Here is an 18,621-nt window from a genome sequence, read left to right as displayed (position 1 = left end):
GTTCTATAGATAGTTGTATTCAATTATTTGTTAATTTAATTAAAGCCCATGGTGAAAATTGTATTATCTTCAACTTATGACAGAAATTTAATACTTAAGGAATTTTAGTCTAAGATACCTAAAATTAATTTACAAGAACAGAAAAAAATAATATTCAAAACAGATCTTTGTAGAAGATCGAGACTGAGGAGAAAAAAGTTGATTCCAATAGCTCAATAAGAAAAAGCTAAAGGTATCAAAATAATAATTAGAGATGACTACTACATAAATAAAGAGACTATTTACTCATATGATCTTAATCTAGAAAAAGTAATACAACTAAAGAGTATTTTAGGACTAAGTTAAATGGTTCATTGCATGTGTGCACAATAAAATCTTATACTCCCATAGAACCTGGAGAACAGATGATATTGCTAGCCAAGAAATAATAGAAAATAGTAATCAAAATAGGCATAGTTTAGACCAGACGAATATAGTTATAGATTGGCAACTCGAAGTAAGGTCTAATACTAAAAGCAATAATTCTAATATTCTCATTGGTTTCTGGAATATACAAGGACTCCATAGAAAACTATATTTGAACATATTTCATAGTTATGTAGAATCTAATGCAGTAATTTGTCTCTCTGAAACTTGGTCAATCCAGCTAAAAACAGAAGACAAAACATATTTAGAGCGAACATTCCTGGTAATAGAAAGTAAAGGTCAAAGAAATAGTAAATTCGGTCGTCCTTCTGGAGGACTATTGTTGTTAATTAAGAAAATTTAGAATTGAAGTTCTGGAATGTTGGTAATAATTACATCCTGGCTGAATTAGAACTTTGTCAGCGATTATCTACACTCTGGGGAGAAACACGGTTAGGACTTATTCTTATATATTTACCATCAGATACTGACAAAAAGAATATCTTACTAGAAATCCAAAATATGATATTACAGAGAACTAATATGACAGATCTGTGGATAATAGATGGAGACGCTAATAGCCGAATAGGCGAAATAATGGATACAAAAATTAACAATAATAATGGAATAATTGATAATATTAGAATGTCTAAAGATAAAGAAATTAACTCAGGAGGACAATTATTTTTACAATTTGTACAAGATAATAGTTTATATATACTCAATGGAAGATCCCCTATTGATTGCCCTGCAGAATATGCCTTTCTGTCTAATGTTGGCAAATCCACAATCGATTATATAATTTGTTCGGAATTCGTCCTAAATAAGATCAAGGTTTTAGACGACAATATTTCAGACCATTTTCCTGTGCAACTAGAATTAGTTGGTCTTCCGCACGATAACAAGGATGGCCAAACTAAAAAAAACAGTCGAACCTCTAAAAAAGAGTCGAGAAGATTTAATTTGACAAAATTTAAAAATGAATTCAATAACAAACTCAGAAATGTTAGACAGTGATAGTAATTTAACGACTATACAGAAATACAACAGCTTAGTGGAAATAATAGACCAGTTCCATTATAAAATCTCCAGGAATAATAAAAGAATACAACCTAAACAAACTTGGTTTGATAAGAGTTGCTACCTTCACAAGATTAAAAAACAATGTAGCTTACAATACTTTAGAAAAAATAACATGGAATCAGCATTGAAAGAATATATAAGGAACAAAAAAATTTATCAAAATCTAATTAAAGCAAAAAAGAAGAAATACTATTCTGAAATAAGTGACCAACTATTGAAGGCCAGGAATACGAAAAAATTTTGGAGTACTATTAATCAAGTTCGAAAGAAACCGCAAGCTGCAGATCCCAGGTATTATGTGACGTTTGACAATTGGAAACAATATCTAGAAAAATTTTCCATTACTTATAAAAATAAATACAAAGAGCATAAACTACAAATTATTACGACCACGATTCAACCAATATCAGAAATATTCAATGTAGAAAATTTATACAGTTGTATTAAAAAATTAAGAGAGAAAACGGTTCCTGGTGCTGACTCCATTACCAACTTGATGATCAAAAACTTGTCTATAGAAGGTATTCACGTATTGGCTAACCTATATAATAAATTTTACTATACAGGTACAATACCTGATGATTGGAATAGAGTCGTTTTTCAAATGATATTCAAAAAGGAAGCAAGAAACTGCCCAGCCAATTATTGGCCTATGCTCTTTTGTCTGGATTCTGCAAACTGTTTACAGCAGTATTAATGGAAAAGTTTAATGAATGGATTAATACTAATAAATTTCTCAATTATACACAGTTTGCATTCACAAAAAAAAGGAGGCACTCAAATCGCATTATTTACATTGACAGCTTTAGTACAATTGCAATTATGTAAAAAGAGACACAAAGTTTACGCTTTGTTTTTGCATATTGAGAAAGCGTATGACTCAGTGGCTATTGCAGTGCTACTAGATAAATTGAGTAAATATAGAGCAGATACTTGTATGATTAGAATAATAAACCAATTGTTTGGAGACTACAAAGTAATAATAAAGCAATATGACAAGAAATAGCCATCATTACAAGTGAACAGAGGTCTACTACAGGGTGACCCATGGTCCCCACATCTTTTTAATTTTTTCCTATCTGATATAAATGAATGTTTTGAGATAGAAGATGATGGTTTTTATATAGATGGTCAAGTTATTCATTCCATAGCATATGCTGATGATATTGTAATAGTAGCACCCACAGCAGCAGGACTCCGTAGAAAAATTATTAAAGTTCAAGAATATTTTGATAGACTAAAATTAACGATTAATCCAAACAAGTCATCAATTATGATATTTCGAAATGGTTCCAGACTTGCCAAAAAAAGTACATCATTTTACCTGAACAAAGTACAACTTAAGATAACACAAGAAGTCAAATTTTTGGGAATTTTACTGACTCCTACATTAACCTTTGAAAAGCAATACAAAGAAGCCGTTCATAAATCAAATCGACTGATAAATAACATGGTAAAACTTTTTGCTCAAATCAAGTTAAAAAACATATATTGCCATTTTAGATTATTTACTTCCATAATTCTTAATGCGGTAGTCTACGCTTCACCAATTTGGAGTCTAACAACTTATAAAAAATTTGAAATAATCCAAAACAAATTCATTCGAAGAATTTTTACTCTGGACTATAACATAGCTGGTTATGCACTAAGAATAGAACTCAATAGATTCAAATTAACTCCCTTCCTTGTAAAAAGATTTATTAACTTTCTTTATAAAATTAAAGACAATGGCAACCTACCAACAAAATTGTTATACTTGCTGTATAAAAGATCTTGTCAAAATCCCCAAAAAAGTTCCTGGATTAGCCAAATGAGAAATATTGTCAAGGAATATGGAGTCTCTATAACGCCATTGCTAGAAAATCTAGAAATTAGCGACCTAATTAGAAAACAACTAATCCAAAATACATTGGAAATTACATTAGCTCAAGACATTGAAGAAATGCATAGAAGAAAAGAACCTAAATGATATAATATTATATTGGATTACCCTTTTAATAATAATTATATGTTATTTAATATGCCATTTACAATCAAGAAATTTTTTATACAACTTAGACTAAATAGCAAAATGATAATAGTTAATAATAGAATTTACGAATTTACAAAAATGACCTGTCCAAGATGCCAAGAATTATTTACCAAATTTCACATGTTCTGTGAGTGTATAATGGGACTCGAACTAAGAAACAAAGCCAACCTAAATCAGCTAAATTTCCTTAAAGAAGAAAATCAACTTTATCGTTTATTTCATGAAGCAAATATTATAATGATTTATAAACTATACAATTATGCAAAAAACTTTTGTACTCACCCTACTTAAAATTATATGTACTGAAACTAATCCTACAAAAGAAGATAATATGATGAATCAAAGTTACCAATGTTAATAATAATGTTATGATTTATATAATTTAATGTTATAACACCCTGTAATAACAGGCTATGGCCTAATATAATTAATAAATTTATTATTTATTATTATTATTATAAATTTAATAATTATAATATTTTTTGTATTTGGAGATGTTTTAAAAATTAAAAAAAAAATCTATTAATAAATGTGTATTAATCATTGAATGTAATGATTATAATTGTTAAATTTTTACTTATAGTATTAAAAATGATAGTTACAATCATTAAAGTATTTACATATTTAAATATTCAGTTCATTTTTACATGAAATGAACTCAAAATAATTGATTATACTATTTATTAACTAATGATTTGAAAATAAAGCGAATAAAAAATATTTTAAAAGCTGGCAAAAGTTCATGCTTGACTTTTCTTACACTCAAACAGGGTTAAGGGGACCAGGAAGGGAGTATGAAAATTCTTGATTATACTGTGATATAAAATTTAAGCATAAGGTGGTTATGAAAATTTGTTTACTATTTCTCACTGCTGACTTTGATTTTGATTGTTATAAAATAAAAAATAACGAAAACTTAAGAGGAGTAATTTTGTTGAATTATGAGAAATTTCTTTATTTAAAAGAATATTTAAATTTTTAAAGCACTAAGATGTACTAGCACAAAGTTAAAATTGTATAGTGTCATCTGTTATGAGATTTTATTAAAAAGTAATTTTTATATTATTACAAAAAAGGCAAAAGGCTCTTAATTTTGAGGGCGGAGATGAATTTCTAAAAAAATTGTAAATGCCAATAATTAGCAAAATTTTCATTAAATTTGATCTCACTTGAGATATGACACATGATCCCCCCTCTGTTTCTCCACTTCCCAGATTTCCACTTCACCAAAATTTAATAGCATCAATGTCCTGTATATAGAAATAACCTTGTCAAGTTTCAAAATTTATGGTTCTATCTAGTTCTGAGATATAATGCAAAGTAGACACTGACACAAACACACACACAGAATTTTGTAAGGTTTTTCTTTTAATTTTCGGGCTTTTTAAGTGTCAAATCATCAAGAAGTGTAAAAAAAACCAGGGGATCAAAATTTGATCAATTACATACTTTTCCTATTTTATATTCTATAACAGTTAGGAAAGTAAAATGACAAATAACAATATATTTTTTTTACTTTAAAAGTATTACATACAATAACAATATCAAATAGCTAGCTGGTTATTTATTCTTAATATCTAAAAAATGTATAAGGTTGAACCAAATGTTTCAAAATTTTTACAAAATGAAATGCAAATGCTTGAAATGCTTGTCAAAATAGCCACTGAAGATTGCTTAAATTTTATATTCTACATTTGGAATCTGATAGTTTTGGGTAAAAACATGACATGATAGAACAGTTTGAAAAATATATGTAAGATTGCCAGATTTTGCCTTTTAACTAGAAGTATCTTAATTTTTAACTGCAATTTTTTAGACTAAACTTCTGTCTTTTATCATGTTGAAACACAGACATTTAAATATTTTTAGTAATCTTTTGTTCTGATTTATTTCCATATTATGAGTAATCATATTTCATCACCTAAATAAATAAATAAATTAATTAATTAATAATGAAACTAATTTCAAAAAATAGTTTAAATAAATAAATAAGCCAGTAAAGAAAGAGTAATTGAGCATCTCAAGATGATAGAAGCAATAAATTAAGGAAAATAACTCAAAATGAGTCTGATGACTGTTTGTTATTGAGTATAAATAAAATATGCTGAAAATAAATCATCATATTGAAAAATAAGATAATTATTTTTATTGACATGATGAAAATAAACTTCACTACAGAGGAGAAGTTTTTCAATGGGTTATTTCTGTAATTTATTAATTTTAATATTTAAAATGGTAAAAGTTGTTATTTCTATGTTTAGAAACTCATAAATAAAAATGTTGGCAATGTTGTTGCTGGACTTTCCTGGCATTCTTTATTACCATATTTTCTGGCATATAAGACAACTTTTTAACCCAGGAAAGGAAGTCGGGGGTCGTCTTAAATGCTGGGTGTTGTCTTATAGGGCAAGTATATCCCAAATTCTATATTTTAACTGTAAAAGTCAGGGGTCATCTATATGCCCAGTCGTCTTATACGCCAGAAAATATGGTAGTTTTATTTTGTTTACATTATATGATTTTTAATAATTTTATAAAACATAATCATTATTTTTAATATATGAATTAAATTGTATCTTTAAATTGATTAATATCATTATATCTTAAACATTTTTCCTTTTTGTTTTAGTATAAAAGTAGGATGGCAAAGTAATATAACATATTTAGTTTATGGTTAGTTTCTTGTAATCTTAACAACATTGAATTAGTAATATGACAATATGTATGAAAGCCAATACAATTTGAATAGATTTATCTTGGCAATTTGACAATGAATATATGAATTTTCAATTGCAAAACTTTTCTCATTACTTTAAGCTCAACATAAAACCTTTTTTCATTTTTTGAATTGAAAAGAAAATGTAAAATGTTGATTTCTGTGATGAAATAGATTTCACTATTCAAATTGCAAGAGAAAATTTAAACAAATGTTTCTTCTTTGAACAATGTGGAAAAAGATTTATTTCCTGTAACTCATACATTAGATTTCATGTATATTTAGTATCATTAATAAAACCAAAATTAATAAAAATATGAGTATTTATTTATATTTTTTAATCTTTCTCTGCAGAAATCAATATTTTACATTTTGTTACTGAAAGTAATAAATACACACTTGTACAATTTATTATTGACAAGACTATGTCTTGTTTATAAAATTGTGGTGCTGTAATGGCCGGACACCTTAGAGATATGAAGGAATACATGTCAGGAGTTGCATTTTGGCACAGAGTATTTGGTACCCAAACCATGCGCACAAAAAAAAAGCCAGACTTTTAGGTACTCGGGGGACTGAGAACCAAGTCAAAATAAAATACAAAATGGCGACACTCTTTCTACAAACAGGCGCTAGTGTGAGATTTGCGCATGCATTTCTTGTTGGGAAGTTGGAAATGTAAACGTTGTGCGTTTTTGAAACTAGATGGTACTAGTTGTATAATTTTATATTAAAACTAACTTCTGAAATATAATATTTTTTGTTCTTGCATTTATTAATGTATTTATTTTGTTTGTGCAAAATACATAACCACGATTATTTTTTCAAAAACGGGAAATTTTTGTTAGGCATTGACAAAAATTCAATCTGTGGCGACATGCAATGAAGAGAAATTTTGATATTGGATAGGTTAATTTCACCAAAAATGCATTGTGGACGACCTCGTGGCCATGGCCGAGGCAGGCAAAGTTTGAATAATCATGCTTAAAACCAGCAATACCAAAGATTGGAGAATGAGAACATGACCTGCCATGAGTGTTGAAGCGATCCTGCTTAGTAGTGAGTCTCCGAGACATAGTCTTGTCCCAAAAATGGCCTTGCTGTTTTACTTGTTTATAAGTTAAAAAAAAGAAAAATGAATCATTAAGACACTCAAAAAGACTTCTTAGTTCTAGGAGTCAAACTTCAAGACGACAAATGATTTTGGATAAAATTTATTTATTTTTTTAGAATTTCATTATTTCTTTATTGAGTAATTAGTTAGATGCTGGGAAGTAAGATTATATTTTATATACATATATATATATTAAATGATAAAGTTTTGATTTATTTGAGAATTATTTTGAATATATTTTATAAATTTGTTTTTTAAAAATAATATATTCTGTGTAAAATTAATTTGTAGATTTTTGGATATTTTTAATTTGATTGGTTTTTATTTCTTTATAATTGTGTTTGACTTTATGTAATGACATTTAACAGTTTGTTACTAGAACAAAAGTTTTCTTTTCTGACACCAAGCCCAACGATTATCAGGCTATTAATGTGCTATAATTATTTTCTACAGTTAATTTATACTTAGGCTGCAATTTTCAAAAATTTCTGATCTATAAATTCCCACAGTTGTCCTCTTTGTCTGTCGTACCTTAATCTCGAGAATGGAGTTAGGTAGATTAAAGTCAAGACCAAACATGGAAAGTTTAGGGGCAGGATGCCTCAATTAATTATATATGAATTTCCAGTTTGAACCGGAAATCATGTTATTTTAGTTCAGAAATTTAGTTAGTTAGAGTTAGATAGATGACTGGCAAGACCATTGTTAACAGGAAAAGTATGATGTACAGAGGCAAGATACTACTAAAATTGAAAGCATTGTGATGAAAAATTGCAGCTTGGCATTGTGACCGTATCACAATAAATATCTCATTATACGGTACAATCTCAATAATGCAATGTATATGGGACTGAAACAGTGTTGGATTAAGGAGATTTTTGGTTTATTGGAAGTTAGGTGGATTGGTAATTTAATCATTTGGAAAGAAAATATTTGTTTATTTGCATGATATCAGTACATTGTATTAATCAAAACAAATAGAATATCAAGAAAATATGAAAGGACAGCAATCATATGTTACTGTATTTTAGCATTTTTAAACTAATCATCATTCCTTTCAAAATAATTTTCAATTATCTTCTGTTGTTTTGTCATCTGAATGTGCTATTGTTGCCAATAATCAGTTCCAAGTTGGTGGGATTCCCACTAAATTTTGTGGAAAATTGAAGCAACTGTAGGAAATTTAGTGGGAGGTACAGTATTTTTGGTGGGAAATTTCAGTGAACTGATTTTTATATTTATACAGTATTGTGTTATTAGATACTGTATTTTTTTCTTTTGAGTAACCTAAAATAATATGCCTGACAGTCTTTAATATCATATTCAACTTTGAAAATTTAAGCTTAGACTCAATGCCATGCTACGTTTAGTGAGAGTTTAAATTAGTGGAAAGCTGATAATACTTAAGAGTTGGCTAGTGTCAGATTACTAGATGTGTCAAATTAGCCAAATGGTACATTACTGAGATTGTACTGCAATTAAAATAACTTGATTTTTTCATAATTTATATGAAATTTGAATATATCAATACATTATAAAATAAGATCATTATTTTTCCAGCTGGATACAATAATTTAGATGTTGCTGAATTTCTTCTGGAACATGGAGCAGATGTTAATTCACAAGATAAAGGTGGCTTAATACCTTTGCATAATGCATCTTCATATGGAGTAAGTTACATTAGTTATTATTAAATTATTAATTTTTTAAAATTTATTTAATAAGATTCTTAACTTTTAAGTAATCAGAGATGATGTAAATAAATATTAAATAAAATTAATTTTTATTAAAAGATGAAATACAATCTGTTAATTAAAAAATTATTTATGGTTTATTTGCTGTAGTTTAAATTTTCAGTTATAGCACATGGTTCATTACAGAAAAGATGATGATAAAAACAATTTACAATTATTAAAATTAAAATATGAAATGTTGCAATTTATCTGAAATGTTATGTAAGCCATACATCACTACTCTTTGAATGTGTGTGTGAAGATTAACTATTTCAAACTTGTATGAAAATTTTTAACTAATTCCAAATAAATTATAACATATAAGTGTATATAATTAAATGAGTAAAAGAATTCTAATTACTCTATTAAATTTCCTTTACAGATGCTAAATACTAGTTGATTATGGTGTGTAGCATTAATTTAAAGAAAAAAGTTTAGAATTTTCACTTTCTTGGATAGTGATATATAAAATGATCTTTAGGATGCAGTTGAAAAATTTTAAAATTAAAACATTTAATTAGAAAGATTTAGTGTTTACATTATTTAATCAAACTTAAGTAATTTTAATAATAATCTTTTTATAATAATTTGATACACTTTCAGGGATTAAAAATAGAATTCCTGTTATATATTTCTTATATATTATAACTATAGATTATAATAGCTAAATACAGCTACATTACAAATAATAAAGATAATATAGAATCATTAGTAAAAGTAATATATAGTATTCTTAGAATCGTAAGGAATCTATAAAATAAAATATAGTAAAAGGTCATACTTTAGTTCATTTAGGAATAACTCAAAAAAAATCTATTGAAAGAAATAAATCTGGAAAAAAATAAATGTATATAAAATATCTCTTCTAAGTACTTCTTTCACCTTCTGTTTCATTACATATACAATTAATAACATTTTAAATGAAATTTAACTATCAAAATTTAGAACTGTGAGAAAGGCAATGAATTTTAGTTTAATAAAATTTTTTATTTGTTGTATATTTGTATTTTTATCAAATATGCATCATGCAAATGTTTCATCATTATCTTCAAAAATTGTATTATGTGTTAATTTGCAACAGTTACAGATTTTTAAACAGATCTTTATGCAGTTTTTAAATGATATCTATTAACAATAAGGATTCCTGTAGCCTTAGCGCTATCCAATTTTATAACTGAAGATATTAATGAATTTAATTCCTGAGGAGTGTGTTGAGTAACAGTAGAAATATTAGAAATCAAATTTATAATAGAGTTTGAGATTCTTTAGATTTAGATTTAAAATGAAAGTTTTTAATTCTTTTATTATCCCTCTTCTTCTATATGATGCTGAAATATACAATGTTTAAAAGAAATTAAGGATAAGTGACAAGATTTGAAAGTAAATGTCTTTTGATAGTTTTATATATAAATAGTATGATTATATAATAGAAAAAGAGGTTAAAGAGAGTAGTATTCAGTTGCTAAGTGATAAGAAAATTAGAATTAGAAGGTAGAAATGTTATGATACAGAGCACAACTCTATACATCAAGATTCCGTGACTTTTAAAGCAATGTCTTAATTGGAGGCCAGAAGGAAAAAAGAAATAGGATAAACCTAAAGAAATTTGGAAAAATTATTTTTTAAAGATGTTTTATACTTTTTAGAATAAAAATTAGATAAAAATTGCTTTAAATGACAGAAGGTATTAGTGAAACATTGTTCCTGTCCTATGGATCTGATAAGGCTGTGGACGGATGGATGGATAGGTAGATATTAAAATTTTTCTTCCTGTAGATCAGTGCTGCTTAAAGTTATGCAGTCCTGTGGATCATTTAAACTGAGCCATAAATTTAACAGACCACTTCTTCTGTAAAAATTACTTTAGATGCATGCAAAAAAAAAATTGTCTATTCAGTAACCCAAAATATCAATAGAATTGTATTTTACAAAATGACTTTCTATCTGGGAACCACCTGGCAAGTGCTTGTGGACCACCATTGGTCAAAGGATTAATCATATATTGAGAGCTACTGCTACAGATATTTACAAATAGAAAGATTGTCATTTTGTTGATAATCTTTCTATTTGTATGACAATTAGTGATATTATTATATTAATGTTTTTATTTCTTTATTGTCTTTATGCATTAACAGTACAGTGAAACTTTGTTAATATGGACTGCATCAATCTGAATGTCATTAGATTAATGAGATCTATATTTGTTATCCAAATAAATTTTTTTACAAAAAAATATTAAATTAATTTTTAAAAATTTTCACAGCTATTTAATAAAGTTCAGTTTAATGAACAATTTTCATTAGTGATCTGTTTGGCTGACTAGGACCCAATCTTACTTTCATGTTTAATATTTATTTAGACATATTCTGAAAAGGTATGTGTTATATCTTAAATTATTAGTTATATTACATATTAAAAATGGTATGTGATATGACTAATAGTTTTTGTTTGGCAGATGTTAACATCTCATTGAAAATTACCCAGAAGTTTGACAGATATAGAATTTATTTTTCTTTCTTCATTTATAACAAATCTAATTTATTTATTTTACTTTAATTATTAAAAAAGAAATAAAATACAAAATATTTTGGCTAAACAAAATTTACTGTCATACGATAAACAAAAACTTTTTGATTAAGGTTACCAAAAATAGTTTAACACAAAATATTTCTAATCAATGTTTTTTCATTGTATGTACGGTACATGATGATGCCAAGTTTCATATATTTTCATTTAATATTCTATTTAGAAAAATAGAATATTAATTGAAAATGTAAGACATTTCCTAAAACTAAATTTTAGTAAAATATGTTATTATTATTAGTCCATCTTAACTTCTGAATGATAAAGATTTATTCAGTAAGAAATATTAACAATCTTATTTGTTGCAACAAAATATTTGAAGAATGTTTTTGATTCATGAAAATAGCCTCTTTGCAACAAATACTTGTTAGATATTTTTCAAATTTGTTTTTCATTTATTACTCTAAAGTAGAAAAAAATGGAAGTAATATTTTTAAGTAAACTAATGATTTTATCTAAATTTTATTGTTTTGCTTGTCATACCTGTATCTGTGAAATAAATAAATAAATTAATGTAGTTAAATATTTTTGTAGTTTCTATTTAACAGATTAATTTTAGAGAAATAGAGATTATATCTGAATATTTATAATTTTTCTCTCAATAATATTTTATTATGTACTTCATTTAGTAGGCTAATAATTAATATACATATGCTATGATATCACTATACTAAGAATTTTTTATGCTTGATTCACTGTCTAGTATCAGAAAAAAAGCCGTAGTGGAGAACATGTTTATTAAACTAGGCAAGTTAATGTTATTACTTAGTAGAATTTTCATTAATTTTCAAAAGTTCATTAAGTTTAAAGTCATTAATTACAAACAAAATTTTAATATAATAATATATTGAACATTTTTGATAACTTGCTTTCATCAAAAACAGAATAATTGCACAGTCAATTACCATTTCATTAAAGAGTTTATAAAAATTATGGCTTCTATGAGATGATAATTTACCAATTAATTATTTGCAGGTCTGTAATGAAGGAAATTTGCCAAAAAGTATCAAAAATACATTTAATTTTCTTTTGTTTTATATTTGATTGTCTAAAGTCAAATATTAAAATAATTTTCCTTTTATAATATGCCCAATTGGTTGATTAGATTATGAATGATATTTATATCAGAGTAGAATAATGTAGTATTATTATTTTTTTTATTATGGTAGAATTTTTAAAAAAATACAAAATTTATCTACATTATTATCATATGTGTATGGTGTTTTAAATAATTACATTTAAAAACTTTAAAAATTAAAATAAATTTAAACAGTAGTTCTATAATTCAGATTTATTTCTTTTATTTTTATAAATACACATGTTTACAAGAATTAAAACACATGTATTATAGCAACATTTTTGCTAATACATTATTTTTTATTCTCTTTAGGAGAATTATTTTCAGTTAAATGAAATTTCATTTAAATAAATTGAAAAATTTTAAAAATACATTTGTGATTATTATATATTCTAACAAAATAATTCTGTTTTATTGAAAAATAATAATAATGTCAGCAGCACTGACTATAACTATACTATATTGACTATGAATAAAACTGATTAGATGTGTTGATAACTTGTTATCCATTGTTGTGAAATTCAGTTGCAACAGCATTGGATAATACAACAGATGCAATCCTCTAATACAGATCTTTCTACTATTCATCATCATCATCATCATCTGGAATAGAGATTACATGATTTCTCAGTTCAGTAGAACTGAAAACTGTCTTTAGATTGAATAGAATATTGAAAAAAAAAAAAATGCTATTAGTGATGTAAGCAAAAAACTTTATTCTATTAGACTGTTGCTCTTTAATTTCCATGCTAGAGATAAAATATTAACGTAAAAGATTGCAATAGTTTATTTCCAGCGTGGAAACTTTTGTTAATAACAGTAGTCCAATTGCATAAGTTTTTTATGTTTACATTGTTAATTTAAATTTTATTTTTATCTTCTAAATTTGAATTTAAACAAAGCTTTGTATTATTTTATTTAATGCATTCAGTATTTAGTGTCCTATGCCGCTTAAAGATGGTTTTATAAAGAAAGCCAAAACTATTTATTTTAATTAAATACCACTAAAATATTAATAGCTCTTAATGTTTTTTTTTTTTTTTTTTTAGTTTATCTTTCCAACATCATTTTGTATCTATATATTACTATTCTAGATATTTGTAATTGAGTTTTATTTGAATAAAAATAATAACTGCATGACTTACTTTGATCAAAGTATAAAATATGGCCACATTGAAATGTAGTAATCTCAGTTTTATATTATAAATGGAAATATTTGCTGGATTAATTATTTTTAATATTTAATGAAATAAAGTTGAATCTGCATAAGTCGACACCCCAAGGGGAAGTGGAAATGCGTCGAGTTATCCAATATGATGACTAAAACAAAGTTGAAAAAACCACAAAACTACAATTAGGAAAATACAGTAGTTCTTTATACAGTATATGCAATGTATCTCTTGACCATTCATTACTGGCACTAAAGTTGGATTCTACTCCAAGTATCTCAGTGATTCCCATTGCTTTTTGTTTCAGTATCATCCTGAAACAGGAAGATCTGATGAATGAATTTGCTTTAGCCAATGTACCAGAGAATCTTTGAAATCTTTGTATGGCAACTTTATCTGGAATTTTCGAGACAGCCATGACGAAGAACCAAGAAAAAATTTCTTAATTTCTTCTTTTTTCTTGAGAATTCCCACCAACGTTATTTTTGGAAGGTTTTCTTGTTTTGCAAATTTGGCTTGCAAAGTTTCATTACATTCAAATTCAGATAAAAGTTCATATTTTTCCTTCAGAGTAAGTGTTGTTAGGTTTCGTATACTCATTTCTAACAGAAATGTGAAATGCTGCAAATAACGCATGAATGAAAGGTGAAAAAATCCAAAATTGAATTTTATTGTGACGTTAAGCTGTGTGGTATAAACTCATTTTTCAGAAGGGGAGTCGACTTATCAGTCATCTAAATGAATGTGGAACAGAAAAAGTATGTCGATTTATCCAGTGGTGATGAGTTAAATGATGTCAAGTAAACCAGTTTTTTAAAAACATTAATCTCTATGTAAGTCAGCTGGGACCACAGAAAACTGACTACTTAACCAACGGTGTCTAATTATACTTATGACAACTTATGCGGACTTGACCTGTAGTTATCATTTTTAATGTCTCACTTTAGACATTAAATTATTATTTCAGATTTGTAAAATGTTTTATATTTTTATATAATTTTATTTTTTAATTAGTTTTATTTATTTTTTGAGTAAAATTTAGAATTTTTTTTTTTGTAATTAAAATAATTTAAGTATGTTTTTATATCATTGATTTTGAAATTTGAATTTTTACAATACTCATATTTAAAATCTTCTGTTTTAAATATTCTTTTTTAATCTCTGTTTATTATATAATATAATTTGCAAGATTGTAATCAACTTGAAAATTTACTTTTTTTGAAAAGGAGCAATTAATTAGTGTTAAAATAACATATTACAGCAATAAAAATATTCACAGTTGTAATGACTCTCTTAAATCTTCAAATGTAAAAAGAACGGAAAATTAAGTATTACGTATTATTTAATAATGTGTATACTTGATTTCTGTTATATAATTTAATTATTTACAATTATTTACAGATGTATAATTTAAATAAAATAAGATACATATAAATGTTTAATTAATGTAATCATACTCATACTTTATGCATGCAGAAACAGGACAAAATGCAACAGAGATTTTCAAAGTGTGACTTTAAAAATATTTTTTCTGTTTTGTCCTGTTTTTGCATTTTTAAATTTGTATAATTTTTATTATTCGTAATAAAATCTCTTTTCAATTGTTTAATATGTATAAAATTGCAATTAAGAAAATCTGTTAATTATAATTACTGTGTCCCCGTATATTTACATACTTGAAAAGTTCATTACTGTTCAATATTTTAATACTAACATGATTTAATTAATTAAATTTTGAAGAATGATCTGAATTTTATTATTTTTGTAATTAATTCTCTATACGTTTTTAATTATAAAATTTTAAATTTATTGATTAGATTTACATTAATATAATTTTATGATTAAAATATTTATTAATTGATTTAAAATTATAATAAAAATTATTGTCATTATTTAAATTTATATATATAATTTATATATATATATATATATATATAAGAAAATATGCAAATTAATCATCCATGGGTAACCACATGAAAAATTTATGATCTTGCAGTTTGACTAAACCTTGAGATATTTTTTTCCCTAATATTTTAGTTTAGAGGAAATAGCTTGGGGGTTTTTAACTGTTGTTCAGGAAATCATTTATCAAGCACTGGCAGTTTCATTTAGATGGTGTAATGGAGTGCCAGGAGGAGAGTTTAGACATCATTTTATCATTAGAGAAATTACTACACTGATACTGCAAGTTAACTTTTTCTTTCGTCGTAGCAAGAGGATAGTTAACATTGAATATTAATTTATTAATTGTTGTCTCTTCCCTCTTCTCTTTTGATCAATATGAAAGCTTATAATTGGAAGAGAAATGATTTTCAAAAATGTAATTAAACTGATTTACTAAATACAATGTTAAATAAAATGTCTACAAATTTATTTAAGCTTTGCAAAGTCTTTTTAAGATAAAATTATATAGATGATAATACAACCCTAATTTTAATATGTTATAAAAATGTTGAAATGATGTATCAATAAATAAAATTTGAATTTGTTATATCATATTATACATATTATAACTCTCATAAGTTTTAAATATTTTAAATTTCTATTCGAAACAAAATATTTATTAACAAATAATAATTTTAATTTTATTTACAGCATTTGGATATCGCTGCTCTTTTGATCAAATATAATACGGTTGTAAATGCCACCGACCGCTGGGGGTTTACCCCTCTTCACGAAGCAGCTCAGAAAGGAAGGACACAGCTGTGTGCATTACTAGTGAGTATTATGTCATATAAGAAAAGAGTATAGCCTTGGGAGATGAGAGAAGTTTGCAATCGCTTGTCATAAATACTGTATCATCAAACAAATGTTCCTGCTGAATAAAGAAATCAATCTCTTTATATGCATCCATTTGTTTCTTTCTGCTTTCCATCTTATCATTGCATATATCTTTAGAACATAATTTTTTTCAGTTCTCTTAGACTTCAGTACAATAGCTTGATCAGATAACAGGCAGAAGTGATTACTAATGTCAATGTAATGGTTTGCATTTGTGATATGATGTTGAATGTCTGTATTTGACAGATATAGAATTTTCTGAAATTGATAGGGAATTCATATGTGAATGTTACATTTTTTCTAATGTATTTTCTTTTGGTCTTTTTATTCTTGCATTTTGGATTTCAATTTTCTGAATGTTACTATGTTGTTGGTATTTCATCTTATTCTAATTTATATATTTTTTTATTTTTTTTTTGTGAACATCTATGAATGCTTTTATACAATAGAATTTATAAATTAATATGCAATTTTATTTACAATTTTTAAATTTTGCGTGCAAAATGAATATATATTTCAAATTATTCAATTGAATAATTTATCTAAGTATTAAAATATTGATTTTACCTATTATGTAATTAAATAGTAATAAGCAATTTTAAAAATTCTTAGTAAAGAAGCAAAATATCTTAAATATAGCTATGAATTAGAAGAATAACTGATACAGTTGTAACCTTTCATAGATTTAAATATTCTTTTTTTTATGTTTTTGTATATTATTTCTATATGGTGTTTTTCTTTTACTTTCTTATCGTAATTATTAACTTTGATCCGACCTTAACACCCCACTCCCATCCATTCACACCTTCGCACTCCTGATTGGTTCATTCGCATTTATAATCTATTCAAATTTATTGATATAAATTTGAATTTTGCAGATGTTCCTCTTGAAACATTTTGTATCAGACCTCAGGAGGAGGTCGAAAATGTTTGTATTTTGTTAAAGTGTTATTTTACTGGAAGGACTTAGGTTTCTGTAGTGTATTTAGTATTATAATTATTTGGTTATTATAAATTTAATGATTCATTTTTATGTTTAAAATTGTATTTACCTCTACTGCTTTTGGTTAAAAAATTTTTGATATCATTAATAATGAAGGTATATTCATGCTTGGCAAGAAAATATGATAAGAATTTTATTAATGAAAACAAAGTTTAAAATGATTAATGCTTTAAAATTAAATAATTGAACAGATTAAACAATTACTTTGACAATAGTTATGTATTAAAATAAATTTAGTAAATGTTGTTGGGTCAGAAAATAGTTGTGGTTTTTAATTAATTATTTTTGGCTAAACACATTTTATCACAGGAAATTTTGCTCAAATACTACAGTTAAATCTTACAAAATAAAATTTTATATTAAGAATTCTAGATTGCAGGATATAATCTATCATTGCAAATTAAAAAACAAATATATTACTTAACATAATACTAAAACTACTGGATTATTTTTCAGACTATAGTAAGGGTAATTTTTAATTGATTGATTAACAGAATTTGACTAAAAATAGCATTTAGTGACTATCTTGTTGGGCTGCAATTTTCAAATTTCAGACCTATACATTCTCCACTATCATCCATCTGTCTATCTGTCCTTCATTTATCTCTAGAATGGAGTTAGAAAGATGAAAACTGAGACCAAATATGGAAAGCCTAGTTGCTGCAGACTCCAATTAATTATAAGCAAACTGTTAGTCTGGACCAGAAGTAATGTGATTTTTTTAAAATTAAACATTATTAAAAATTTCAGCTTGGCATTATGATAATGTCATTTCTATATTAATAATTAGAAAATAATTAAGTAATTTAGAAAATTTTGAGAGAAAAGATTAGTCCAGAGTAATCCTTGAACTTGCAATTCCTGTATACTGGATAGACATGTTAATCAGGTTTACACAACTAAGATCTTTATCTTCTCTTTGCT

General features: G+C 25.9%; 1 protein-coding gene across 1 annotated transcript in view; it reads left to right on the top strand.

The window, feature by feature from the left end:
- The window catches only part of Tnks (tankyrase), a 107,368-nt gene that overhangs the window by 42,263 nt on the left and 46,484 nt on the right, over positions 1-18,621 (top strand). Inside the window, exons 17-18 of the mRNA XM_067287967.1 lie at positions 8,911-9,020; positions 16,509-16,631. Coding sequence (XP_067144068.1) covers positions 8,911-9,020; positions 16,509-16,631 — 233 coding nt within the window. The remainder of the gene's footprint in view (positions 1-8,910; positions 9,021-16,508; positions 16,632-18,621) is intronic.

The sequence above is a fragment of the Centruroides vittatus genome, unplaced genomic scaffold (genome assembly GCF_030686945.1).
Source record: "Centruroides vittatus isolate TY-2023 unplaced genomic scaffold, ASM3068694v2 scaffold_752, whole genome shotgun sequence".
NCBI lineage: Eukaryota > Metazoa > Arthropoda > Arachnida > Scorpiones > Buthidae > Centruroides > Centruroides vittatus.
This window is presented reverse-complemented; position numbering and strand designations above follow the sequence as displayed.